This window comes from Phyllobates terribilis, unplaced genomic scaffold, assembly GCF_046119375.1.
Source record: "Phyllobates terribilis strain yellow unplaced genomic scaffold, ASM4611937v1 Scaffold_4__5_contigs__length_816908805, whole genome shotgun sequence".
Taxonomy (NCBI): Eukaryota; Metazoa; Chordata; class Amphibia; order Anura; family Dendrobatidae; genus Phyllobates; species Phyllobates terribilis.
The window spans coordinates 57,464,062-57,490,326 of record NW_027362764.1 but is presented as its reverse complement, the minus strand read 5'-3'; the positions used below and the strand labels follow the sequence as shown (position 1 = coordinate 57,490,326).

At 46.6% G+C, this 26,265-nt stretch overlaps 1 protein-coding gene and 1 long non-coding RNA gene across 10 annotated transcripts in view; one reads left to right on the top strand and one right to left on the bottom strand.

The window, feature by feature from the left end:
• AKAP9 (A-kinase anchoring protein 9) overlaps positions 1 to 26,265 on the top strand; it is a 200,529-nt gene that overhangs the window by 129,462 nt on the left and 44,802 nt on the right. For all 8 annotated transcript variants that reach the window (XM_073677388.1, XM_073677390.1, XM_073677392.1 and 5 more), the window contains 2 exons: positions 7,044 to 7,206; positions 25,036 to 25,248. In XM_073677388.1, coding sequence (XP_073533489.1) covers positions 7,044 to 7,206; positions 25,036 to 25,248 — 376 coding nt within the window. The remainder of the gene's footprint in view (positions 1 to 7,043; positions 7,207 to 25,035; positions 25,249 to 26,265) is intronic.
• LOC141264948 (uncharacterized) lies at positions 694 to 25,243 on the bottom strand. Of its 2 annotated transcripts, none has more exons than XR_012320027.1 (3): positions 25,008 to 25,243; positions 9,093 to 9,322; positions 694 to 1,520 (listed from the first exon to the last, which is right to left on the bottom strand). It is a non-coding gene; the product is annotated as an uncharacterized lncRNA (long non-coding RNA). The 2 variants fall into 2 exon arrangements; XR_012320026.1 differs by lacking the exon at positions 25,008 to 25,243 and adding an exon at positions 17,897 to 17,972.

Sequence of the window (26,265 nt, the reverse complement as noted above, 5' to 3'; positions counted from 1 at the left end):
ATATAAGCCATACTCCAAAAATAAGCCATAGTTTCAGTCCGGGCCAGTGGCGGTGGGAGGATGGGCAAGCTGAGCAATTGCCCAGGCCCCCACTCTCTTAGAGGCCCCCATAATTTCTATTCCAAGGTTAAGACTGCTTAAGGACCTTTGATGACATCACAATCATGGGAACATAATGTCACCAAAGGTCCTGTAACTGCGGGAGTCTAGAGGAACTAGATTGCTGTGTACTATATGTGCATTGTGTGAGTGTGTAGTGCATGATTATATTTGAATAACTGTTGATTGTTGATTTTTGTTCAAGAATAAATGTGGATTCTTGTTCATGGGGGGAAAAACAGAAGACATCCCCTGAAAATAAGCCCTAGCCCATCTTTCAGAGTTAAAAAAAAAATAATAGAAGACCTTTTCTTATTTTGAAGTGTGATCTCACCCAGGATTCAAACTCTCAACCTCTAGCATTGCAGGCAGAAACTTTAGTAATAAGTCACAGTATAAGAGAATTTTTTCAGTCTAAAGACCTAAAAAGTGTATCTCTTCTTTACAGGCATAATGTACTGGTACAAAGTGATACATCATTATATGCCAGATACAACTTCATCATACTTTTTAATACACTTTTAAAAAATATACATCACAAATCCTTAAATAACATGGAGATATTTGGTATTTTTTTTATTCCAAACAACCCGTACAATACAGAGAACAGACCATTTACTGAGATGGTCCCATTTTTTCCCATTAAACCCATAAAAATACACTTGCGTGTTTGGCAAAATGGCACTTAAATTAACTGACGTCCACAAACGTCTGCATGAGCCCTTCGATTTTTGCTGTGGATTAACGAGCAAATACACATTGGGTTGGATATTTTACTCTATTTTAACGTCTATACTCATCTGCCATGGTCTGTGACTGCATGTTATTGCCTCTAGTCTTCCCTCTTCCCTTATAATTAATCATTTTGTACTCTTGTAAAAGTTTTAAAGAGATTGTACAAGATTAGGAAAGCAGCGTCACACTTGTCAAGGGGTTGTCTTATATTGTAGCTCTCAGCTTTATTGAAGTGAATGTCTTTAAGCTGCAATACCACACACGACCTTGCAGAGATGTGTGGCGCTGTTTCTAAAATAAAGGGGCCATGTTTTTGTAACCCTTTTTTGAAGTTTCTTTTGATACAAGAACAAGTTTTATCTGTGTTTTCTTTCCTCCCAAATGAGAAACTGACAAAAGCAAATAGATATTCTCCCACCTTCATGTATTTTTTTCTTAGGTAGATTTACCTTCATGTACCGAATGTAAGCCTATAATACACCCTGGGCCTGTTCAGGAGATACATTCCCTTTAATGACTTATTTATACACATTTGGTGTATTGAACAGTGTCTCTTTGTCTTGAGATGGTCGACCGGGACTTCCTCCTCCTGAAACCGCACTATTACAAGCTTTGTTGTGGTTTTCATCCTCCTTGATGCTCTCTGTAGTAATGTTTCTTTTGAGTGATTCTTATTGCTCAGATCTCTGAAGAACAAAGAATATTAACTTTGCATAAACCAATAGTACAAGCAAACATAAGAAACTTTGTAATATATCTTATCAGAGAAATATGCTTCTTTCTCCGTTTATGAGCCATTTCTCCTACCGTTGCCTCCCGAACCCATCATGTGAAAAGCTGCTCAAATCCATCTTAATCAAAACTAGCTGAGATCAGATTATAGATAATTATTAAAGTCTATAGGGAGATAAGATCAGAGAGAAGCATTGAGGTGCTGATGCTTCCTGTATAATGTTCTATCTCACTCCAGTGCTGGATTCACAGCTACACAGCTCAGTAGTGCTGAAGTCACAGCTCAGTAGTGCTGGATTCACAGCTCAGTAGTGCTGTATAATGTCCCCCGTCCATCTACTGCTTCTTGACATATATTGCATAGAGACAGGAGAGCAGGAATCCCTTCTTCCCGTGACCGGCTTTCTCATTTTAGGACCTTAAGAGCGTCATATGACGCGACTTCCGCTATTCAGGTCCTATTTCCACATACTATATGCGCGCCTAAACCCCACTGCTACCAATGATTAGTCCAGTAAGCGACCTTTAACCCCCTCCACTACCTATTTAAGACCTCTAAGGTCCTCAGTCCTCCACAGCACCTCCTGACAAACGGTGGACACCGTGTCCGGCTACCACACATCCACAGGTAACTTTCCATAGATGGTCCCCCCACTCCCTATACCAGAAGAGGCCAAGGTTATGGCACTCACTCTTGTATTTTATCCCCACAGCCCATAGAACCTAACAGGCTACTGCTTTAATATACCCACATCCTTATACTGGTAGGTTCCTTTTCAAATATTTTAGGTTCTGCCACCACTCCCTTTCCTAGCCTTGATCCTTTTCCCCTTCCCATCCCATTTTCCCATGTTGTACTTTCCATGACAAATTATTTTGGTTTGATTATTCTTGAGTCTTCTGAGTGCCAGGTTACTTTTCTATGTGTGTGCTATACAGACGGGAGAGCAGGAGTCCCTCATGTCTGTGTGTGCTATACAGACAGGAGAGCAGGAGTCCCTCATGTCTGTGTGTGCTATACAGACAGGAGAGCAGGAATCCCTCATGTCTGTGTGTGCTGTACAGACAGGAGAGCAGAAATCCCTCATGTCTGTGTGTGCTATACAGACAGGAGAGCAGGAGTCCCTCATGTCTGTGTGTGCTATACAGAGCAAAACAGGAATCCCTTATGTCTGTGTGTGCTATACAGACAGGAGAGCAGGAGTCCCTCATGTCTGTGTGTGCTATAGAGACAGGAGAGCAGGAATCCCTCATGTCTGTGTGTGCTATACAGACAGGAGAGCAGGAATCCCTCATGTCTGTGTGTGCTATACAGACAGGAGAGCAGGAGTCCCTCATGTCTGTGTGTGCTATACAGACAGGAGAGCAGGAATCCCTCATGTCTGTGTGTGCTATACAGACAGGAGAGCAGGAGTCCCTCATGTCTGTGTGTGCTATACAGCGCAAAACAGGAATCCCTTATGTCTGTGTGTGCTATAGAGACAGGAGAGCAGGAATCCCTCATGTCTGTGTGTGCTATACAGACAGGAGAGCAGGAGTCCCTCATGTCTGTGTGTGCTATACAGACAGGAGAGCAGGAATCCCTCATGTCTGTGTGTGCTATACAGACAGGAGAGCAGGAGTCCCTCATGTCTGTGTGTGATATACAGACAGGAGAGCAGGAGTCCCTCATGTCTGTGTGTGCTATAGAGACAGGAGAGCAGGAATCCCTCATGTCTGTGTGTGCTATACAGACAGGAGAGCAGGAATCCCTCATGTCTGTGTGTGCTATACAGACAGGAGAGCAGGAATCCCTCATGTCTGTGTGTGCTATACAGACAGGAGAGCAGGAGTCCCTCATGTCTGTGTGTGCTATACAGACAGGAGAGCAGGAGTCCCTCATGTCTGTGTGTGCTATACAGACAGGAGAGCAGGAGTCCCTCATGTCTGTGTGTGCTATACAGACAGGAGAGCAGGAATCCCTCATGTCTGTGTGTGCTATACAGACAGGAGAGCAGGAGTCCCTCATGTCTGTGTGTGCTATACAGACAGGAGAGCAGGAGTCCCTCATGTCTGTGTGTGCTATACAGACAGGAGAGCAGGAGTCCCTCATGTCTGTGTGTGCTATACAGACAGGAGAGCAGGAATCCCTCATGTCTGTGTGTGCTATACAGACAGGAGAGCAGGAGTCCCTCATGTCTGTGTGTGCTATACAGACAGGAGAGCAGGAGTCCCTCATGTCTGTGTGTGCTATACAGACAGGAGAGCAGGAATCCCTCATGTCTGTGTGTGCTATACAGACAGGAGAGCAGGAATCCCTCATGTCTGTGTGTGCTATACAGACAGGAGAGCAGGAATCCCTCATGTCTGTGTGTGCTATACAGACATGTGATATACAGACAGGAGAGCAGGAATCCCTCATGTCTGTGTGTGCTATACAGACAGGAGACCAGGAGTCCCTCATGTCTGTGTGTGCTATACAGACAGGAGAGCAGGAATCCCTCATGTCTGTGTGTGCTATACAGACAGGAGAGCAGGAGTCCCTCATGTCTGTGTGTGCTATAGAGACTGGAGAGAAGGAATCCCTCATGTCTGTGTGTGCTATACAGACAGGAGAGCAGGAATCCCTTATGTCTGTGAGTGCTATACAGACAGGAGAGCAGGAGTCCCTCATGTCTGTGTGTGCTATACAGACAGGAGAGCAGGAATCCCTCATGTCTGTGTGTGCTATACAGACAGGAGAGCAGGAGTCCCTCATGTCTGTGTGTGCTATACAGACAGGAGAGCAGGAGTCCCTCATGTCTGTGTGTGCTATACAGACAGGAGAGCAGGAATCCCTCATGTCTGTATGTGCTATAGAGACAGGAGAGCAGGAGTCCCTCATGTCTGTGTGTGCTATACAGACAGGAGAGCAGGAGTCCCTCATGTCTGTGTGTGCTATACAGACAGGAGAGCAGGAATCCCTCATGTCTGTGTGTGCTATACAGACAGGAGAGCAGGAATCCCTCATGTCTGTGTGTGCTATAGAGACAGGAGAGCAGGAGTCCCTCATGTCTGTATGTGCTATACAGACAGGAGAGCAGGAATCCCTCATGGCTGTGTGTGCTATAGAGACCGGAGAGCAGGAGTCCCTCATGTCTGTGTGTGCTATACAGACAGGAGAGCAGGAATCCCTCATGTCTGTGTGTGCTATACAGACAGGAGAGCAGGAATCCCTCATGTCTGTGTGTGCTATACAGACAGGAGAGCAGGAGTCCCTCATGTCTGTGTGTGCTATACAGACAGGAGAGCAGGAGTCCCTCATGTCTGTGTGTGCTATACAGACAGGAGAGCAGGAGTCCCTCATGTCTGTGTGTGCTATACAGACAGGAGAGCAGGAGTCCCTCATGTCTGTGTGTGTTATAGAGACAGGAGAGCAGGAATCCCTCATGTCTGTGAGTGCTATAGAGACAGGAGAGCAGGAGTCCCTCATGTCTGTGTGTGCTATACAGACAGGAGAGCAGGAGTCCCTCATGTCTGTGTGTGCTATAGAGACAGGAGAGCAGGAGTCCCTCATGTCTGTGTGTGCTATACAGACAGGAGAGCAGGAATCCCTCATGTCTGTGTGTGCTATATAGACAGGAGAGCAGGAATCCCTCATGTCTGTGTGTGTTATAGAGACAGGAGAGCAGGAGTCCCTCATGTCTGTGTGTGCTATACAGACAGGAGAGCAGGAGTCCCTCATGTCTGTGTGTGCTATACAGACAGGAGAGCAGGAATCCCTCATGTCTGTGTGTGCTATACAGACAGGAGAGCAGGAATCCCTCATGTCTGTGTGTGCTATACAGACAGGAGAGCAGGAATCCCTCATGTCTGTGTGTGCTATACAGACAGGAGAGCAGGAATCCCTCATGTCTGTGTGTGCTATACAGACAGGAGAGCAGGAGTCCCTCATGTCTGTGTGTGCTATACAGACAGGAGAGCAGGAATCCCTCATGTCTGTGTGTGCTATACAGACAGGAGAGCAGGAATCCCTCATGTCTGTGTGTGCTATACAGACAGGAGAGCAGGAGTCCCTCATGTCTGTGTGTGCTATACAGACAGGAGAGCAGGAATCCCTCATGTCTGTGTGTGCTATACAGACAGGGGAGCAGGAATCCCTCATGTCTGTGTGTGCTATACAGACAGGAGAGCAGGAGTCCCTCATGTCTGTGTGTGCTATAGAGACAGGAGAGCAGGAATCCCTCATGTCTGTGTGTGCTATACAGACAGGAGAGCAGGAGTCCCTCATGTCTGTGTGTGCTATACAGACAGGAGAGCAGGAGTCCCTCATGTCTGTGTGTGCTATACAGACAGGAGAGCAGGAATCCCTCATGTCTGTGTGTGCTATACAGACAGGAGAGCAGGAATCCCTCATGTCTGTGTGTGCTATAGAGACAGGAGAGCAGGAGTCCCTCATGTCTGTGTGTGCTATACAGACAGGAGAGCAGGAGTCCCTCATGTCTGTGTGTGCTATACAGACAGGAGAGCAGGAATCCCTCATGTCTGTGTGTGCTATACAGACAGGAGAGCAGGAATCCCTCATGTCTGTGTGTGCTATACAGACAGGAGAGCAGGAATCCCTCATGTCTGTGTGTGCTATACAGACAGGAGAGCAGGAATCCCTCATGTCTGTGTGTGCTATACAGACAGGAGAGCAGGAATCCCTCATGTCTGTGAGTGCTATACAGACAGGAGAGCAGGAATCCCTCATGTCTGTGTGTGCTATAGAGACAGGAGAGCAGGAATCCCTCATGTCTGTGTGTGCTATACAGACAGGAGAGCAGGAATCCCTCATGTCTGTGTGTGCTATACAGACAGGAGAGCAGGAATCCCTCATGTCTGTGTGTGCTATACAGACAGGAGAGCAGGAATCCCTCATGTCTGTGAGTGCTATACAGACAGGAGAGCAGGAATCCCTCATGTCTGTGTGTGCTATACAGACAGGAGAGCATGAGTCCCTCATGTCTGTGTGTGCTATGTATGGGAAAAATAGCAGTTAGTCTCCAACCAATGCCTCAAAGACAACTGCACAGGAGAAAGCTGGTGAAAAATACAGGCTACAAATCATATAATGGTCAGAAATAGGGTTATTCCTCATGATGATTTATTGTGAACACTCATCTGAAATGACACGTATACTTTAAGACCACACATAAATGTAACGTGCATGATATCCCATTTTTTTCTATTTTATTAAGTTTTTATGACCTTTTAGAGTTTATAGAATGCAATGTATAGATGTAATAAATAAGAAAACATTTAGAAAATAATAATACAATTTTTTTTTATAAAATCAAGTTTATTTAGGTAGCCCCCGCAAATTTAATTAAAACAAATTTGCAAAAAAGTATCTGGAGGTCTAGGATGCACAGTGGGAAGACGGCACACTTTGCCGTATCAGTCGGTCTTGTATTATCCATGCGTAGTGTCCGATAATACATGGACTGTTTTAACATACAATCATGTTCTTATTACAGCTCGCTCATGCCAAGGCGGCACAAACAGAACTGCTGCGGGAGTCCATCAAAAGGAAACAGGAGACTACTGAACTGCTCAGATGCCAGGAGGAGCTTCAAGAAAGACTCAACGAGGAGGCCAAAGCCAGAGAGCACTTGGCAGTGGAGCTCAGCAAAGCAGAAGGTAGGTCATGGTCCTGGTGGGCCACACACTTTACGAGTGGGATCCACATACTGGACAGCGGCCTTTGGGGTCTGTGCTCTCGGACGGTAGTACAATATGGTTGAAGTCCTTGTGTTGCATGGGTTCCTTCTTCTCGTCTCTCTATGGCATTTTGGATTCCATGTTTGTATCCTATCGTGGCTGTTGTAATCCGTTAATTGAGAAAATGGGAGTATCCAATACCAAATAGATATAAAATAGTATGGTAAAACCAGATTGTATAAACCTTTTGGAGCCAACTTGGCATTTTAGTGGCCTGGATCTCATAGGAGATAGTTATTGGTACCATAGACTGCAATACTAAAGTATCACATTCTATGATACAAGCGATCAATCAATCACAGGTTGAAAACCTAAGTAAAAAGTAATACAGAAGTATATAAAAAAAAACTCACTCTTCTTTTCCCCATCCAAAAATAAAAACAGGTAAATATTTGTTCAAAATATAAAAGTGTTTAACCCACAAGAATTTCTGTTTTTTGGTTCCTGTACCTCCCTTAAAAAATTAAATAGAAAACAGTCCAAATGTCGTATGTACCCCATCAGTGAAAAAAATTAATGATTTATGGTTCTTGGAAAATGGCAACACAAATAAAATTTGTTTGGACAAAGTTTTGAATTTATGTTTAAAGATACGAAGATAAAAAAAAAAAGTATAAGTTTGGTATCACCGAAATCGCACTGACCTGGCGAATCGTGTCCCCGGGTCATTTTTTACCGTACCATGAATTCCGTAAAAATCAAACGAAAAAAATAATAAATAAATGGCGGCATTGTATTTTCCAGTATTTCACCACACTAGAAATTTATTTTTTTTTTTCCCTCACATTTCTCAGCACAATGATATGTTAAAATTAATGGTGTATTTCAAAACTACAACTATTCCCGTAAAAAAGTAAGAGCCCATGTGGCTCTTGAAAGAAGGGGAACAAAAAGTGAAAGCGCAAAAACGAAAAATAGCTGCATGATTGAAGGGATAAGGGATAAATGTTGGGGGGGATTTATCGCGTGGCTTGATCTTGATGAGTCAGATATGCTATAAGCCCTCAGGGGAGGCTGCATTTGGAAACCACATATTTCTACATAGGGCCGTGTCCAGGTGTAGTGCTCGTGCTGTCTATACTCTGGGAGTGTCTGCTCACCTTGCACGGTGCAAAACCTGCAAAATCCTCCTGGGGTTGGAGTCCCGTGCCCAGATTTCACTCGTATATCTCAGTTCTTGGGTTAATTTATGTCAAGTATTTGACCTCCCCCTAAATTTAATTCAGACTCTAGTTCAGATGCCTAAATTTAACTCTGACCCCAGGCCCCTAAATTCATTTTTTTTTCCCACCACTAAGCACAATGTTAAAATAATCTGCTAAAATGAATTCCATCCCCAAGCCAGACCCCAAAATTAATTTAGACCCCTATGTCAGACCTCTCACTTTAATTGACACTTCAATTCTATGTAGAACGTAGACTAAAATCCTTAAATAAAGACCCCCCCCCCCCCCCAGCCAAATCAGGACCCTAAATTTTAGACCCCAGATCTGACTTCTAAATTTAATTTGAGCCCAGACCCCTAAATTTAATTAAGATTTGCCTGCCAGAACCCTAAATTAATTCAGACCCCCAGATCAGAACTTTCAGTTTTATTCAGACCCTAGACCAGAGTTCTAAAGTATAAAACCCCAGAACAGGACCCTAAATTTAACTTACAACTCTGAATTTAGTTCAGACCCAGACCCAACCCCTAAATTAAATTCAGAACCATAAACCTAATTCGGCCCCCTATAATTAAAGAAGTGCTCCCATCAAAGTTTAATATATTACAGTCATCATATTATGCAGCACTGTGGACTTACAATTGCTCTTTTTGTCTTTCTACCCAGTTTATTCTTCTCTTTTCTTTGCTCTATGTAGAAACAGGAAGTCTCTTGTCCCTGCATTTATCATTCCTCTCTTCAACTCCTGATCCAGCTGCTCCCTTCTCTCCCCTGCCATAGACTTTTGCAGTGACTGATGACTCATACAGGGAAAATTGACCTCCTATTTCTACAGAGCAGGATTCAGATAGTCAGTTGGTGTCATAGACCTAATGTAAAAGAGAAGAAAGGAAAAATGAGCAATTGTATGTACACAGTGCCTTATAATATGACTGCAATATATTAAGAGGATAAAAATGTTGATCGGAGGAGGAGGGCTTCTATAATTGAAAAAACATTGACAGCTGGGCATGATCATCCCCCTTGTCTATAGGGTGTGTGTGGACACAATTAATAGGATGAACACTTATACCCAGTTGTTTGTTTTTTTAGTTAAAGGCCTATCCCCCATTAAAGCGATGACAATTATAAAAAATAATAATAATAAATAATACAACTAGTTAAACATCTATAAAACAAACAAAACCTGACCCTCCGCTTTACAGTCCTCTACCCTTCCCATGGCACGTGGAGCAATTACTCACCTCCTCATTCAAGGTTCAGGGTTATATTGATTTCCCTGCGCTGCTGGAATCAGTGTTTAGTGCTGGAGGGGAACAATTTCTGGTAAACTGTGTGAGGGGCCGGGGGGCCCGCAGCATAAAGCAGAGTATTTCCCATAAGTCAAGTTATGCCCAGATGAGAACAGGTTTGCACAGGGACCTCGGCCATGTAGAGCATTGTGTAGCCCGCCATCAGATCACAGTGATCGCCGGGATCGAGGTTTAGAAAGAAGGATCCTCCATTCATTGGCTGGCGCTAAACAAGATCATGATGTAGTGCGGCCACATTTCAAGAAACTGGATGCGTCGCTTGTCTTATAAGGGGATTGTTGGGAATATCACTTGATGGGAAAAATGCAATCTATATTTGAGGGTCCAATTTGAATATGAACAAATCTTTAGACCTTTTTTGGGTGGAGTATAATTTGGCCACTGTATGGGACGCGCCCCCTGGGCCTGTGTTGTGCGTGCACGTGTGTGCAGGGAATACCCGGAGCCGGATCGCTGGGGGTTGTAGTCTCTGTGGCGATGACCCGGTCCGTGCCCAGGGTGGTCAAATCAGTGGCAGACTTAGTAGTATTATAATTGTCCGACTACGCCACCCATGGATTGCGGTCAGTGGGGACCGCCGCTGCAAGGCAGACCACTGAGGCCAGTGTTATGTGTGCAGCTAAGAATGGGATGACTCTCCACGGGAGGAGTATAGCCTCAGGGCAGTTAGTGCGGATGATGGGAGTGATGGTGCACTAGCGTCCCAGCACTGGTGGTGCAGGTGCGGCGAAGAAGCACAGAGACGTGTGGTTGCAGTTTCCAATGCTTTACTCACAGTTCTTTACTGGTCCTAGTCACCTCGGCACTGGCGGCGACTGCCCAAGCCGTGCTGCGTCCACCAGGCAAGGGGCTCGACCAACTCCCAGGCAATTCCAGAGCGTGGCACAGGACTCCCTTCTCTTCCCTTCTCTGGCCATGCCCACCAGTGACTCTACGTTTGTCCGGCTGCCTCGGGCCTTCTCTGGGCACGCTGATCTCTGCGTCCCTGACCCTATGTGGTGTGCCTTCCTGGTAGGTGTAGTGAGGGGTCGCACCGAGATATAGTCACGACCGCCGGTCTTTGGCTGAGGATAAGTCGCCTCCACCAATTTGGGATCCGGTACCCTGTTCTGCCAACCCGTCACCCGCAATCTCCTGGGCCTATGGGGTTCCTTCTTCTCTCGTATCTCTGGGCCTCTCTTAATGTTCTGTTCCTTGTTTCCTTTCTCTTCTGTTCCTGTTCTCTCTGCTGCTTCTGGCCTTCACTCCAGGCCGGCCTCGTGGAGCTGGGCCCAGACTGAGCCACAGCTCCCTGTCAGCCCTCCTGGCTGAACTCCTTCTCTCACTCCTCTCCTCTGACTGTCCTGTATTCTTCTACTCTCAGAACTAAGATGGTGCCCACCTTATATACCTCCCTCTCTGTGTGAGCCCAGGTGACTAGCAACCAATGGGCTCCTACCTATGCCCAGAGACCCACCCCTATCTGCTCCTACACCACTGGGTTTTCCTCCCCCCTCCAGTCAGGGACAGATGCTGTCGTGCCTGCACTTCTGTCTAGTGGGAGCACCGTTGAGCTGTCCCTCGGAAATGGAGTGTGTGTGATGTATGCAGCTAACTGAGTCCTGATCCACACTCCATCCTTACCCGGGAGTGGAATATCACACCTCTGGTTTGAGGTGCAATACCCCTGTAGCGGCCGAACCCTCGGGGTGCTACATATGCATTTATTACATTAGAAAAACCCTGTATCCCCGGATATACTATGTTGTAGAAAAATAAATAAGTAATAATAATGCTTTATTCAACCTCTCCAGGTCCAGCACAGAGTCTCCATTGCTATTTCGAGTGCTCGTTATTTATTATCTGTCACTCTGACAGCGCTGCAGACAATCATTGATTGGCATGCACATAGATTAGATGATAAATATGTGATCTCTGTGACCCTAACTGATGCTGAGAACAGAGTTCCCAAAGTTCTCTGTGTGAACAGAGTGATGTGCACGTGTGACCGCCACTCCATTCACTTCTGATCTACTATGGAGCCATCAACGTTCATCTGCATTACCCATCCAGTCGCACAGAGGACTTTGGAAATACCATTTTCGTGATCAAGTGGAGTTCCAGTGTTTGAACCCCCAGTGATCATACACTTGTATTTATTTTGATTAACCATTTAATAACAATCTCTGTCTTATTTAACGAGAAGAGTGGCGCGGCATGCATTTATTAGTATTATGGTATATAATAAATTTTTATTATTATTATATAATATATTTTTATTAGTACTTGTTTTATATATTTTTTTTAATTAGAGTTATTTTATATTTATATATTTTTCAGTAGTATGTAATCTATACTAAAAATATATAAATATAAAATCTAATAAAAAATATATATAAAACAAATACTAATAAATATATTCTATAATACTAATAAAAAAAATATATATATTTTTTGTATTAGTATTTTAAATATATATATTTTTGGTCCTTAATATTAGTATTTATTGTAAGCATATTTTTTTAATGCTAATATATATATATATATATATATATATATATATATATATATATATATATATATATATATATATATATATATATAATGTCAAAAAAAACTGACCAGCACACCCCAAATGTGAACAGGTGCAAGCTGCAGAAACTGCATAAGATATATAAAAAGAAAGCACAGCAGCACTCCATTATGGCCAAGATACATAAAGACAATAAAACCATTTAATTTAAACTGTGTTATTACTCAATAAGCTTTACTTACAAAAAATGGAGGTTCTTAGCGCATAAATTGGCCAATTCATGTGTGCCCATCAACCGCTGCAAGGTGACCTCCCCTCTGATGGGTACTACTCTGCCTACATGCCTCTCTTGGGCTACAAGCCTATAACTCTGGACAGAACATGTCACTTCTGGGCTAAAACACCTACAATTTAAATGGGCTGGTAGAATAGAATATACATCACCTGCTGGTTAAATGGGGGGAGTGCAAGGTCAAACAGGAGGCAGTTCCTGTATCTTGGCCATAATGGAGTGCTGCTGCGCTTTCTTTTTATATATCTTATGCAGTTTCAGCAGCTTGTACCTGTTCACATTTGGGATGTGCTGGTCAGTTTTTTTTGACATATTACTATAGGAGGTGGGAACTGCCTCCTGTTTGACCTTGCACTCCCCCCATTTAACCAGCAGGTGATGTATATTTGTAAGTAAAGCTTATTGAGTAATAACACAGTTTAAATTAAATGGTTTTATTGTCTTTATGTATCTTGGCCATAATGGAGTGCTGCTGCGCTTTCTTTTTATATATCTTATACACTTTCAAAGTTTTCCCAATTTTTCGGACTGATTGACCTTTATTTCTTAAAGTAATGATGGCCACTCGTTTTTCTTTACTTAGCTGCTTTTTTCTTGCCATAATACAAATTCTAACAGTCTATTCAGTAGGACTATCAGCTGTGTATCCACCAGACTTCTGCACAACACAACTGATGGTCCCAACCCCATTTATAAGGCAAGAAATCCCACTTATTAAACCTGACAGGGCACACCTGTGAAGTGAAAACCATTTCCGGTGACTACCTCTTGAAGCTCATCAAGAGAATGCCAAGAGTGTGCAAATCAGTCATCAAAGCAAAAGGTGGCTACTTTGAAGAACCTAGAATATAAGACATATTTTCAGTTGTTTCACACTTTTTTGTTAAGTATATAATTCCACATGTGTTAATTCATAGTTTTGATGCCTTCAGTGTGAATGTACAATTTTCATAGTCATGAAAATACAGAAAAATCTTTAAATGAGAAGGTGAGTCCAAACTTTTGGTCTGTACTGTATATATATCTGTATATAAATCAATTATATATATATATATACACATACACACACACACACACACATACATATACACACATAAAGTTATATGAAAAAGTTTGGGCACCCCTATTAATCTTAAGCTTAATGTTTTATAAAAATTGGTGTTTTTGCAACAGCTATTTCAGTTTGATATATGTAATAACTGTTGGACACAGTAATGTTTCTGCCTTGAAATGAGGTTTATTGTACTAACAGAAAATGTGCAATCTGCATTCAAACTAAATTTGACAGGTGCATAAGTATGGGCACCTCACCAGAAAAGTGATATTAATATTTCGTAGATCCTCCTTTTGCAAAAATAACAGCCTCTAGTCGCTTCCTGTAGCTTTTAATGAGTTCCTGGATCCTGGATGAAGGTATTTTTGACCATTCCTCTTTACAAAACAATTCCAGTTCAGTTAAGTTTGATGGTCGCCGAGCATGGACAGCCTCTTCAAATGATCCCACAAATGTTCAATGATATTCAGGTCTGGGGACTGGGATGGCCATTCCAGAACATTGTAATTGTTCCTCTGCATGAATGCCTGAGTAGATTTGGAGCGGTGTTTTGGATCATTGTCTTGCTGAAAGATCCATCCACTGCATAACTTCAACTTTATCACTGATTCTTGAACACTATTGCCAAGAATCTGCTGATACTGAGTGGAATCCATGCGTCCCTCAACTTTAACAAGATTCCCGGTGCCGGCATTGGCCACACAGCCCCAAAGCATGATGGAACCTCCACCAAATTTTACTGTGGGTAGCAAGTGTTTTTCTTGGAATGCTGTGTTTTTTTGCCTCCATGCATAACGCCTTTTTGTATGACCAAACAACTCAATCTTGGTTTCATCAGTCCACAGGACCTTCTTCCAAAAAGAAATAGGCTTCTTCAAATGTGCTTTTGCATACCTCAGCCGACTCTGTTTGTGCGTACTTGCAGAAACGGCTTCTTTCGCATCACTCTCCCATACAGCTTCTCCTTGTGCAAAGTGCGTTGTATAGTTGACCGATGCACAGTGACACCATCTGCAGCAAGTTGATGCTGCAGCTCTCTGGAGGTGGTCTGAGGATTGTCCTTGACTGATCTCACCATTCTTCTTCTCTGCCTTTCTGATGTTTTTCTTGTCCTGCCACTTCTGGCCTTAACAAGAACTGTCCCTATGTTCTTCCATTTCCTTACTATGTTCCTCACAGTGGAAACTGACAGGTTAAATCTCTGAGACAGCTTTTTGTATCCTTCCCCTGAACAACTATGTTGAATAATCTTTGTTTTCAGATCATTTGACAGTTGTTTTGAGGAGCCCATGATGCCACTCTACAGAGGAGATTCAAACAGGAGAACAACTTGCAAGTGGCCACTTTAAGTAGCTTTTCTCATGATTGCATACACCTGGCTATAAAGTTCAAAGCTCAATGAGGTTACAAAACCAAAAAAAGTGCTTTAGTAAGTCAGTAAAAAGTAGGCAGGAGTATTTAAAACAAGAAAATGATAAGGGTGCCCATACTTATGCACCGGTCAAATTTTGTTTGAATGCAGATTGCACATTTTCTGTTAGCACAATAAACCTCATTTCAAGGCAGAAACATTACTGTGTCCAACAGTTATTACATATATCAAACTGAAATAGCTGTTGCAAAAACACCAATTTTTATAAAACATTAAGCTTAAGATTAATAGGGGTGCCCAAACTTTTTCATATGACTGTATGTAATAACTGTTGGACACAGTAATGTTTCTGCCTTGAAATGAGGTTTATTGTACTAACAGAAAATGTGCAATCTGCATTCAAACAAAATTAGACAGGTGCATAAGTATGGGCACCCTTATCATTTTCTTGTTTTAAATACTCCTACCTCCTTTTTACTGACGTACTAAAGCACTTTTTTTGGTTTTGTAACCTCATTGAGCTTTGAACTTCATAGCCAGGTGTATGCAATCATGAGAAAAGCTACTTAAAGTGGCCACTTGCAAGTTGTTCTCCTGTTTGAATCTCCTCTGAAGAGTGGCATCATGGGCTCCTCAAAACAACTGTCAAATGATCTGAAAACAAAGATTATTCAACATAGTTGTTCAGGGGAAGGATACAAAAAGCTGTCTCAGAGATTTAACCTGTCAGTTTCCACTGTGAGGAACATAGTAAGGAAATGGAAGAACACAGGGACAGTTCTTGTTAAGGCCAGAAGTGGCAGGCCAAGAAAAACATCAGAAAGGCAGAGAAGAAGAATGGTGAGATCAGTCAAGGACAATCCTCAGACCACCTCCAGAGAGCTGCAGCATCAACTTGCTGCAGATGGTGTCACTGTGCATCGGTCAACTATACAACGCACTTTGCACAAGGAGAAGCTGTATAGGAGAGTGATGCGAAAGAAGCCATTTCTGCAAGCACGCCACAAACAGAGTCGGCTGAGGTATGCAAAAGCTCATTTGGAGAAGCCAATTTCTTTTTGGAAGAAGGTCCTGTGGACTGGTGAAACCACGATTGAGTTGTTTGGTCATACAAAAAGGCGTTATGCATGGCGGCCAAAAAACACAGCATTCCAAGAAAAACACTTGCCACCCACAGTAAAATTTGGTGGAGGTTCCATCATGCTTTGGGGCAGTATGGCCAATGCCGGCACCGGGAAGCTTGTTAAAGTTGAAGGACGCATGGATTCCACTCAGTATCAGCAGATTCTTGACAATAATGTTCAAGAATCAGTGACAAAGTTGAAGTTACGCAGGGGATGGATCTTTCAGCAAGACAATGATCCAAAACACCGCTCCAAATCTACTCAGGCATTCATGCAGAGGAACAATTACAATGTTCTGGAATGGCCGTCCCAGTCCCCAGACCTGAATATCATTGAACATCTGTGGGATCATTTGAAGAGGGCTGTCCATGCTCGGCGACCATCAAACTTAACTGAACTGGAATTGTTTTGTAAAGAGGAATGGTCAAAAATACCTTCATCCAGGATCCAGGATATCATTAAAAGCTACAGGAAGCGACTAGAGGCTGTTATTTTTGCAAAAGGAGGATCTACAAAATATTAATGTCACTTTTCTGGTGGGGTGCCCATACTTATGCACCTGTCAAATTTTGTTTGAATGCAGATTGCACATTTTCTGTTAGTACAATAAACCTCATTTCAAGGCAGAAACATTACTGTGTCCAACAGTTATTACATATATCAAACTGAAATAGCTGTTGCAAAAACACCAATTTTTATAAAACAATAAGCTTAAGATTAATAGGGGTGCCCAAACTTTTTCATATAGCAGTAATTGATTTTATTTTTTATAAAAATATTTTTCTTTATTAGTATTTCTTATATCTATCTTTAGATGTAATATGACTCGTTTTTAGTCCGCGGGGTCCGTCAGGATCTTGCAGTGCACGGCCCGGCTGCTCAGACGTGGCGTCCTCCCAGAGGGGATTGTCCTGCTGGGCAGGTGCAGCACATGGGACTTTATGGTCTTATATGGAATCCAACCTCAAAATTGTGAAAAAAAGTTTCTGATGGATCTGCATATTTTTCCTACACACATACATAGCAGAGCTGAGTTATGTAATATATTTCATTACATTCTGGCCTTGTATTTTTTGGGGGGTTACCATAGGGAAGGGAGTTATTGGAATAGATAAACAATGCCGCGCCAAAGAGGTAAATGACAAATTCCACTCTGCTACATCCATAATACGTACACAATGCCGTTCACTCGTAAACTATTATTAGAGCCAGGCGGTCTCTACTTAACCTGTAGTTTCATTGTTTTAGCTAATGATATACGTACTTTATTGTTTTAATTGCTGGTTGTAGAGTCTTGTACTCCGGCCAGATGACTGCCAGTCTGAGCACCCCACCTGATACTAAATTAAAGCCATTTTAATGCTGATAATTATCATTCATTTCATTCTTTTATACAATAAATATTAAAAAAAAAAAGTAAATTGAAAACATTGATTGAAATTGTGCAAAAGTTTTAGGTAGGTGTGAAAAAAATGCTGCAAGGTAAGAAAGTTTAAAAAAAATAGAAGTCACAATAGTTTATTTTTATGAAATAACAAAATGGAAAGTGAATGAACAAAAGAGAAATGTAAATCCCATCAATATTTGATGGCCGCCCTTTGCCTTCATTACTTCTTCTAGGCACTTATACACGGTTTTTGGATGAACTGGGCATGGAGGTTGTTCCATGCCGGACAGCTGGGCAGTGGACGCCATTTTTTTTTATAGTTCTTTTTGGCTGCAGTTCTTTAAATGCCCTTTTTCCATGCAAAAGGAATGCAGCCGAAATTATATTACCTTGGACTGCCTGCCCTCAGGACTGTTCTCCGCTCCATGTAGCTTGTGGTGGATTGGACTGAGAAATTCTGAGTGTGTCAATCATTAACTCTATGCAGAAAGCTCCAAATGAATTTTAAAGGGAACCTGCCAATGTGACACATTCCAACTTGCTCAAAGTACCTTGCTCCAATGCCCCTAAAGTGGCAATCAAATTAGGCAACAAAAAATTTTTAGAATTACTTGCAGTCACATGCTGCCTAGTCTCTGCTGTTCTTCTTAATTTTCTAGCAGATGAGCGTCTAGTCTGCATGGGACCGTCCACCCGTACACGGCATACAGGAGAATTGTGACAGATCGCACACTATCACTATTTGTTTGTCTTCAGTCATATAGAGTGACGGCATACTTTTATTCTTAGTCCAGACAACCCCTTCAAGTTATCTTCTATCCTTGGGATAGCATATAAATTACTGATCACTGGGGAAGTGTGACCACTGGGACCCCCAGCAATTCCGACATTGGAGCTCTGGAATAACAGAACCTAAGCCCCATCTTTACTGGGGTTGAGATGTGCGTGCTTGTCCTCCGCTCCATTCATCCATAATGGGAATGCTGGAAATAGTGAAGCACTTAATATTTTGGGAATAACCCTTTAAGGGGTTGAGTTGATCACGGAGATCCCCCTGACCAGCTTTAACCTGTCAGGAACCCGCTCTGTAAGTCTTAGAGTATGTGCCCATGTCTTTTTCACACAGGTGAGCCCGCTGTGGTTTTTCAAGAATAAGATGCTTTAGGAAACTCCAGTGTTCCCCCTTCCCTGAAGTGTCTTATTTGCCTGTAGTTTTTTTCCTGACCACTGTTTGTGACATTTTTGGCTTCTGGCAGGTTTGTTTTGTTTGTTTTTTTAGCATCTTAAATCCTTTCCATCTCTGCCCCCCTCGCGCGCGCTCTCTCTCTGCCCCCCTCGCGCGCTCTCTCTCTCTGCCCCCCTCGCGCGCTCTCTCTCTCTGCCCCCCTCGCGCGCTCTCTCTCTCTGCCCCCCTCGCGCGCTCTCTCTCTCTGCCCCCCTCGCGCGCTCTCTCTCTCTGCCCCCCTCGCGCGCTCTCTCTCTCTGCCCCCCTCGCGCGCTCTCTCTCTCTGCCCCCCTCGCGCGCGCTCTCTCTCTGCCCCCCTCGCGCGCTCTCTCTCTCTGCCCCCCTCGCGCGCTCTCTCTCTCTGCCCCCCTCGCGCGCTCTCTCTCTCTGCCCCCCTCGCGCGCTCTCTCTCTCTGCCCCCCTCGCGCGCTCTCTCTCTCTGCCCCCCTCGCGCGCTCTCTCTCTCTGCCCCCCTCGCGCGCTCTCTCTCTCTGCCCCCCTCGCGCGCTCTCTCTCTCTGCCCCCCTCGCGCGCTCTCTCTCTGCCCCCCTCGCGCGCTCTCTCTCTCTGCCCCCCTCGCGCGCTCTCTCTCTCTGCCCCCCTCGCGCGCTCTCTCTCTCTGCCTCCCTCGCGCGCTCTCTCTCTCTGCCCCCCTCGCGCGCTCTCTCTCTCTGCCCCCCTCGCGCGCTCTCTCTCTCTGCCCCCCTCGCGCGCTCTCTCTCTCTGCCCCCCTCGCGCGCTCTCTCTCTCTGCCCCCCTCGCGCGCTCTCTCTCTCTGCCCCCCTCGCGCGCTCTCTCTCTCTGCCCCCCTCGCGCGCTCTCTCTCTCTGCCCCCCTCGCGCGCTCTCTCTCTCTGCCCCCCTCGCGCGCTCTCTCTCTGCCCCCCTCGCGCGCTCTCTCTCTCTGCCCCCCTCGCGCGCTCTCTCTCTCTGCCCCCCTCGCGCGCTCTCTCTCTCTGCCCCCCTCGCGCGCTCTCTCTCTCTGCCCCCCTCGCGCGCTCTCTCTCTCTGCCCCCCTCGCGCGCTCTCTCTCTGCCCCCCTCGCGCGCTCTCTCTCTCTGCCCCCCTCGCGCGCTCTCTCTCTCTGCCCCCCTCGCACGCTCTCTCTCTCTGCCCCCCTCGCGCGCTCTCTCTCTCTGCCCCCCTCGCGCGCTCTCTCTCTCTGCCCCCCTCGCGCGCTCTCTCTCTCTGCCCCCCTCGCGCGCTCTCTCTCTCTGCCCCCCTCGCGCGCTCTCTCTCTCTGCCCCCCCTCGCGCGCTCTCTCTCTCTGCCCCCCCTCGCGCGCTCTCTCTCTCTGCCCCCCCTCGCGCGCTCTCTCTCTCTGCCCCCCTCGCGCGCTCTCTCTCTCTGCCCCCCTCGCGCGCTCTCTCTCTCTGCCCCCCTCGCGCGCTCTCTCTCTCTGCCCCCCTCGCGCGCTCTCTCTCTCTGCCCCCCTCGCGCGCTCTCTCTCTCTGCCCCCCTCGCGCGCTCTCTCTCTCTGCCCCCCTCGCGCGCTCTCTCTCTCTGCCCCCCTCGCGCGCTCTCTCTCTCTGCCCCCCTCGCGCGCTCTCTCTCTCTCTGCCCCCCTCGCGCGCTCTCTCTCTCTGCCCCCCTCGCGCGCTCTCTCTCTCTGCCCCCCTCGCGCGCTCTCTCTCTCTGCCCCCCTCGCGCGCTCTCTCTCTCTGCCCCCCTCGCGCGCTCTCTCTCTCTGCCCCCCTCGCGCGCTCTCTCTCTCTGCCCCCCTCGCGCGCTCTCTCTCTCTGCCCCCCTCGCGCGCTCTCTCTGCCCCCCTCGCGCGCTCTCTCTCTCTGCCCCCCTCGCGCGCTCTCTCTCTCTGCCCCCCTCGCGCGCTCTCTCTCTCTGCCCCCCTCGCGCGCTCTCTCTCTCTGCCCCCCTCGCGCGCTCTCTCTCTCTGCCCCCCTCGCGCGCTCTCTCTCTCTGCCCCCCTCGCGCGCTCTCTCTCTCTGCCCCCCTCGCGCGCTCTCTCTCTCTGCCCCCCTCGCGCGCTCTCTCTCTCTGCCCCCCTCGCGCGCTCTCTCTCTCTGCCCCCCTCGCGCGCTCTCTCTCTCTGCCCCCCTCGCGCGCTCTCTCTCTCTGCCCCCCTCGCGCGCTCTCTCTCTCTGCCCCCCTCGCGCGCTCTCTCTCTCTGCCCCCCTCGCGCGCTCTCTCTCTCTGCCCCCCTCGCGCGCTCTCTCTCTGCCCCCCTCGCGCGCTCTCTCTCTCTGCCCCCCCTCGCGCTCTCTCTGCCCCCCCTCGCGCTCTCTCTGCACCCCCCTTGCGCTCTCTCTGCCCCCCCCTCGCGCTCTCTCTCTGTCCCCCCTCGCGCTCTCTCTCTGTCCCCCCTCGCGCTCTCTCTCTGTCCCCCCTCGCGCTCTCTCTCTGTCCCCCCTCGCGCTCTCTCTGTCCCCCCTCGCGCTCTCTCTCTGCCCCCCCTCGCGCTCTCTCTCTGCCCCCCCTCGCGCTCTCTCTCTGCCCCCCCTCGCGCTCTCTCTCTGCCCCCCCTCGCTCTCTGCCCCCCCTCGCTCTCTGCCCCCCCTCGCTCTCTGCCCCCCCTCGCTCTCTGCCCCCCCTCGCTCTCTGCCCCCCCTCGCGCTCGCTCTCTGCCCCCCTCGCGCTCGCTCTCTGCCCCCCCTCGCGCTCGCTCTCTGCCCCCCCTCGCGCTCGCTCTCTGCCCCCCCTCGCGCTCGCTCTCTGCCCCCCCTCGCGCTCGCTCTCTGCCCCCCCTCGCGCTCGCTCTCTGCCCCCCCCTCGCGATCGCTCTCTGCCCCCCTCGCTCTCGCTCTCTGCCCCCTTCGCGCTCGCTCTCTGCCCCCCTCGCTCTCTGCCCCCTTCGCGCTCGCTCTCTGCCCCCCTCGCGCTCGCTCTCTGCCCCCCTCGCGCTCGCTCTCTGCCCCCCTCGCGCTCGCTCTCTGCCCCCCTCGCGCTCGCTCTCTGCCCCCCCTCTCTCTCCCCCTCTCTCTCCCCCTCTCTCTCCCCCTCTCTCTCCCCCTCTCTCTCCCCCTCTCTCCCCCCCTCTTTCCCCCCCTCTTTCCCCCCCTCTTTCCCCCCCTCTTTCCCCCCCTCTTTCCCCCCCTCTTTCCCCCCCTCTTTCCCCCCCTCTTTCCCCCCCTCTTTCCCCCCCTCTTCCCCCCCCTCTTCCCCCCCCCTCTTCCCCCCCCCTCTTTCCCCCCCTCTTTCCCCCCCTCTTTCCCCCCCTCTTTCCCCCCCCTCTTTCCCCCCCTCTTCCCCCCCTCTTTCCCCCCCTCTTCCCCCCCCCTCTTTCCCCCCTCTTTCTCCCCCTCTTTCTCCCCCTCTTTCTCCCCCTCTTTCTCCCCCTCTTTCTCCCCCTCTTTGTCTCTCTCTCTCTCTCCCCCTCTTTGTCTCTCTCTCTCTCTCCCCCTCTTTGTCTCTCTCTCTCTCTCCCCCTCTTTGTCTCTCTCTCTCTCTCCCCCTCTTTGTCTCTCTCTCTCTCTCCCCCTCTTTGTCTCTCTCTCTCTCTCCCCCTCTTTGTCTCTCTCTCTCTCTCCCCCTCTTTGTCTCTCTCTCTCTCTCTCCCCCTCTTTGTCTCTCTCTCTCTCTCTCCCCCTCTTTGTCTCTCTCTCTCTCTCTCTCCCCCTCTTTGTCTCTCTCTCTCTCTCTCTCCCCCTCTTTGTCTCTCTCTCTCTCTCTCTCCCCCTCTTTGTCTCTCTCTCTCTCTCTCTCCCCCTCTTTGTCTCTCTCTCTCTCTCTCCCCCTCTTTGTCTCTCTCTCTCTCTCTCCCCCTCTTTGTCTCTCTCTCTCTCCCCCTTCCTCTTTCTTTCCCCTCTCTTTCTCTCTCTCTTTCTCTCTCCCCCTCTTTCTCTCTCTTTCCCCCCTTCCTCTTTCTCTCCATCCATCTCATAGCAAAAAGGTAACATTGCGTCCTCTCCTTCCTTCTTGTCCAGACATTGCTGATTTATTCATGTACCCTGTTTCGCCCTTCAGCGCTGTAGTCATTGATAGATTTCTAAAATCTGGCGTCAGACATGTTTCCTATAAAGAGCGTTATCGGCTCTCCGCAAAAAGAGTTCTTGAAAGTGGTGATGAATTAAAACTTTAAATATTTTACAAAACTGCAGAACATTTCATTATGCAATGACGGAAGGGAATACATTACCTGGGACATCCCTTTAATCACCTAATAATATGTACCTTAATATACATCAGTGGGACCTAGTGCTGGGTTCACATGTCCAGACCTGGCTCATAGTGGGGTCTCAGGTGGGGGGCCGCTTTTGACGTCCATATGCCTTTAAACCTACTGCATCCTCCTTACTTTAGGAGCTTGAATGAATGATTGCTACTATGTTGCAGCAGTGACCCTATAACTCAGCGGGTCGGGAGGCTCGGCTTTATGGATTATTAGTATGTTTTGTCAATAACAGAGAACATCTCATAAACCGAAGGACGGGAAATGATCAGAGGGATTTCTTATTGTGGAAACAGTGTCTCCATGGAGGACGTAGTAATAGTCGCCAGGTGTCAGAATCCTTCACGTACGGCGAGCCGATGACAGCTGGAATTCAGAGACAATGCCATAAAACCTGCACGGACTTGTCAATATTTATCTGGGCTTAGCTCTTAATAAGTGATGTGCCTGGAGAGAACGGCAGATATAGGAGATTTATGTCATCGCTCTCAGGGTTAATGACTTGTGTCAGCACAGTTATGTGCATCATCCATGTTCTCCTAGCAATGCATGTACGATGCAGGAGGCAGATCATCCTGCTAATCCCATTACTTCTATAGGCAGAGATACTGTTGTGTGTGAGCAAAGTGTTCACCATAGTACCAGGCATTGTGCACTGCTGAGCCAGTGACAAGTCAGTGACAAGTGATCGCCTCCATAGTGTGGGTTCATTGCGGTCCACATCCCCCTCCAAACACTATTTCACAATTTGCATGTATAGTAAATCGGCTGAGGATTGAAGATCCGTTTTAAAGTGACAAAAAAGTTAGTGCAGCTCTGGGGTATAATACAGGATGTAACGCTGTATCAGTACAGGATAAATAATGTAATGTATGTACATAGTGATTCCACCAGCAGAGTAGTGAGTGCAGCTCTGGGGTATAATACAGGATGTAACGCTGTATCCGCTCAGGATAAATAATGTAATGTATGTACACAGTGACCACACCAGCTGAATAGTGAGTGCAGCTCTGGAGTATAATACAGGATGTAACTCAGGATCAGTACAGGATAAATAATGTAATGTATGTGCACAGTGACTGCACCAGCAGAATAGTGAGTGCAGCTCTGGAGTATAATACAGGATGTAACCCCGGATCAGTACAGGATAAATAATGTAATGTATGTACACAGTTACTGCACCAGCAGAATAGTGAGTGCAGCTCTGGAGTATAATACAGGATGTAACTCAGGATCAGTACAGGATCAGTAATGTAATGTATGTACACAGTGACTGCACCAGCAGAATAGTGAGTGCAGCTCTGGAGTATCATACAGGATGTAACTCAGGATCAGTAATGTAATGTATGTACACAGTGACTGCACCAGCAGAATAGTGAGTGCAGCTCTGGAGTATAATACAGGATGTAACTCAGGATCAGTAATGTAATGTATGTACACAGTGACTGCTCCAGCAGAATAGTGAGTGCAGCTCTGGAGTATCATACAGGATGTAACTCAGGATCAGTAATGTAATGTATGTACACAGTGACTGCACCAGCAGAATAGTGAGTGCAGCTCTGGAGTATAATACAGGATGTAACTCAGGATCAGTAATGTAATGTATGTACACAGTGACTGCACCAGCAGAATAGTGAGTGCAGCTCTGGAGCCTAATACAGGATGTAACTCAGGATCAGTAATGTAATGTATGTACACAGTGACTGCACCAGCAGAATAGTGAGTGCAGCTCTGGGGTATAATACAGGATGTAACTCAGGACCAGCACAGGATCAGTAATGTAATGTATGTACACAGTGACTGCTCCAGCAGAATAGTGAGTGCAGCTCTGGGGTATAACACAGGATGTAACTCAGGATCAGTACAGGATCAGTAATGTGATGTATGTACACAGTGACTGCATCAGCAGAATAGTGAGTGCAGCTCTGGAGTATACAGGATGTAACTCAGGATCAGTAATGTGACACCTGATGGTGTTCAGATACATTCATTCACATTTTAGCAAAATTCCTGAAGTATAAACTAAATTAACTCTTGTGGGTAATTTGCAATTTTTGGATTTACTTGATATAAACAGATTTCTGTTTATCTGTGAATGTAATTTTTTATATTTGCTGCATAGACTTTCTTGCTCCTTAGATTCCACTCACAGTTCTGTCCCCTCATTGCTATTTCCAGGCCTCCTCGATGGCTACACAGACGAAAGAGTCTTTCTTGAAAAGCAAATGCAGGAAAAGAGCGACCTGATCCGGCATCTTGAACAGGAGCTGCAGAGTACAGGTAACAGGTTGCAGGAGCTGGAGCAGGAGCGGCAGCTGATACAGGAGGAGAAGGAGCTGCTGTCCCGACAGAAACTGGCTCTGAAAGCCGATGCAGCGCCTGCTGAGCAACGTAAGTATCCTGCCAGGAAGGTTTATTGTACCTGTCATTATATGTCTGGTGTCAGACCACATTATTACACCACAGCAGCTGTTTGTATAGTGATCAAGCCAATTGCTCCAAAAAGTTGTTTTTCCTATCACAACAGCACAAAGTATAGCTCTATTTATTTCTTCTCTTAAAGGGAACCAGTCACAATGATTTTAGTAACCAAACTAGTGTATAGGTCCTAGTACAACCATAAAAATGTGTCTTGTGCCAGCGCTGAAAAACTGAGCTTTGTAGCCACATGCAGATTAGCCAGGAAGTGCCTTGAGGGTGTGTCTACACTCAATGTATGTTGATACCCCCGCCCCCATGCACTTCTAGGCTAATTTGCATATAGCTTCAAATCTCTATTTCTCATTTCTGGCACACCGGATTGCTATGAGCCAGGTATCATTCATATTGTTCTTTCAAACCGTAGTAGGAAATATTGTTAGTAAAATTGTCCTAACTGGTTCCCTTTAAATTCTGTGCCACCCCCTCTAGTTGAATTCTGAGTTTAATGTACACCAGTATGCGGCAAGCTCCTTAGCTCCCTCTAGTGGTGGCTGCAGGCGGACAGAACATTGTGCTCTACATCTATGTCTGTAGAGGATTTGGAGTGCTGTGTCAACATTTAACCACAAAATTCTGCAGACCTACAAACAACACGATGATAAAAGACAGAAATTCACTTTAAGTGTTCATTGCTATGTGATTTCTGAGAAATTGCAGAACTGCAGTCATCAGCAAGAAAATAGGGTGTCTTTTCCATAATATTGGTATTGTAATACTCAGCGGATTATCTGTATGCAATTCTGCTAAAAGGGGTTGTTTGTGTTTTTAAATACAATGTTGACCGGGCATTTCTATTCTCTAAAAATAACAAAAACTGCCCAATCCACCTGCTGACACACGTATGGATCCTGCGTAGGACTCCCCGTGTCCTGCGATGGCACCGTTCAACCATTCACCTGTTACAGGATCGCAGCCGTCTGTGATTGG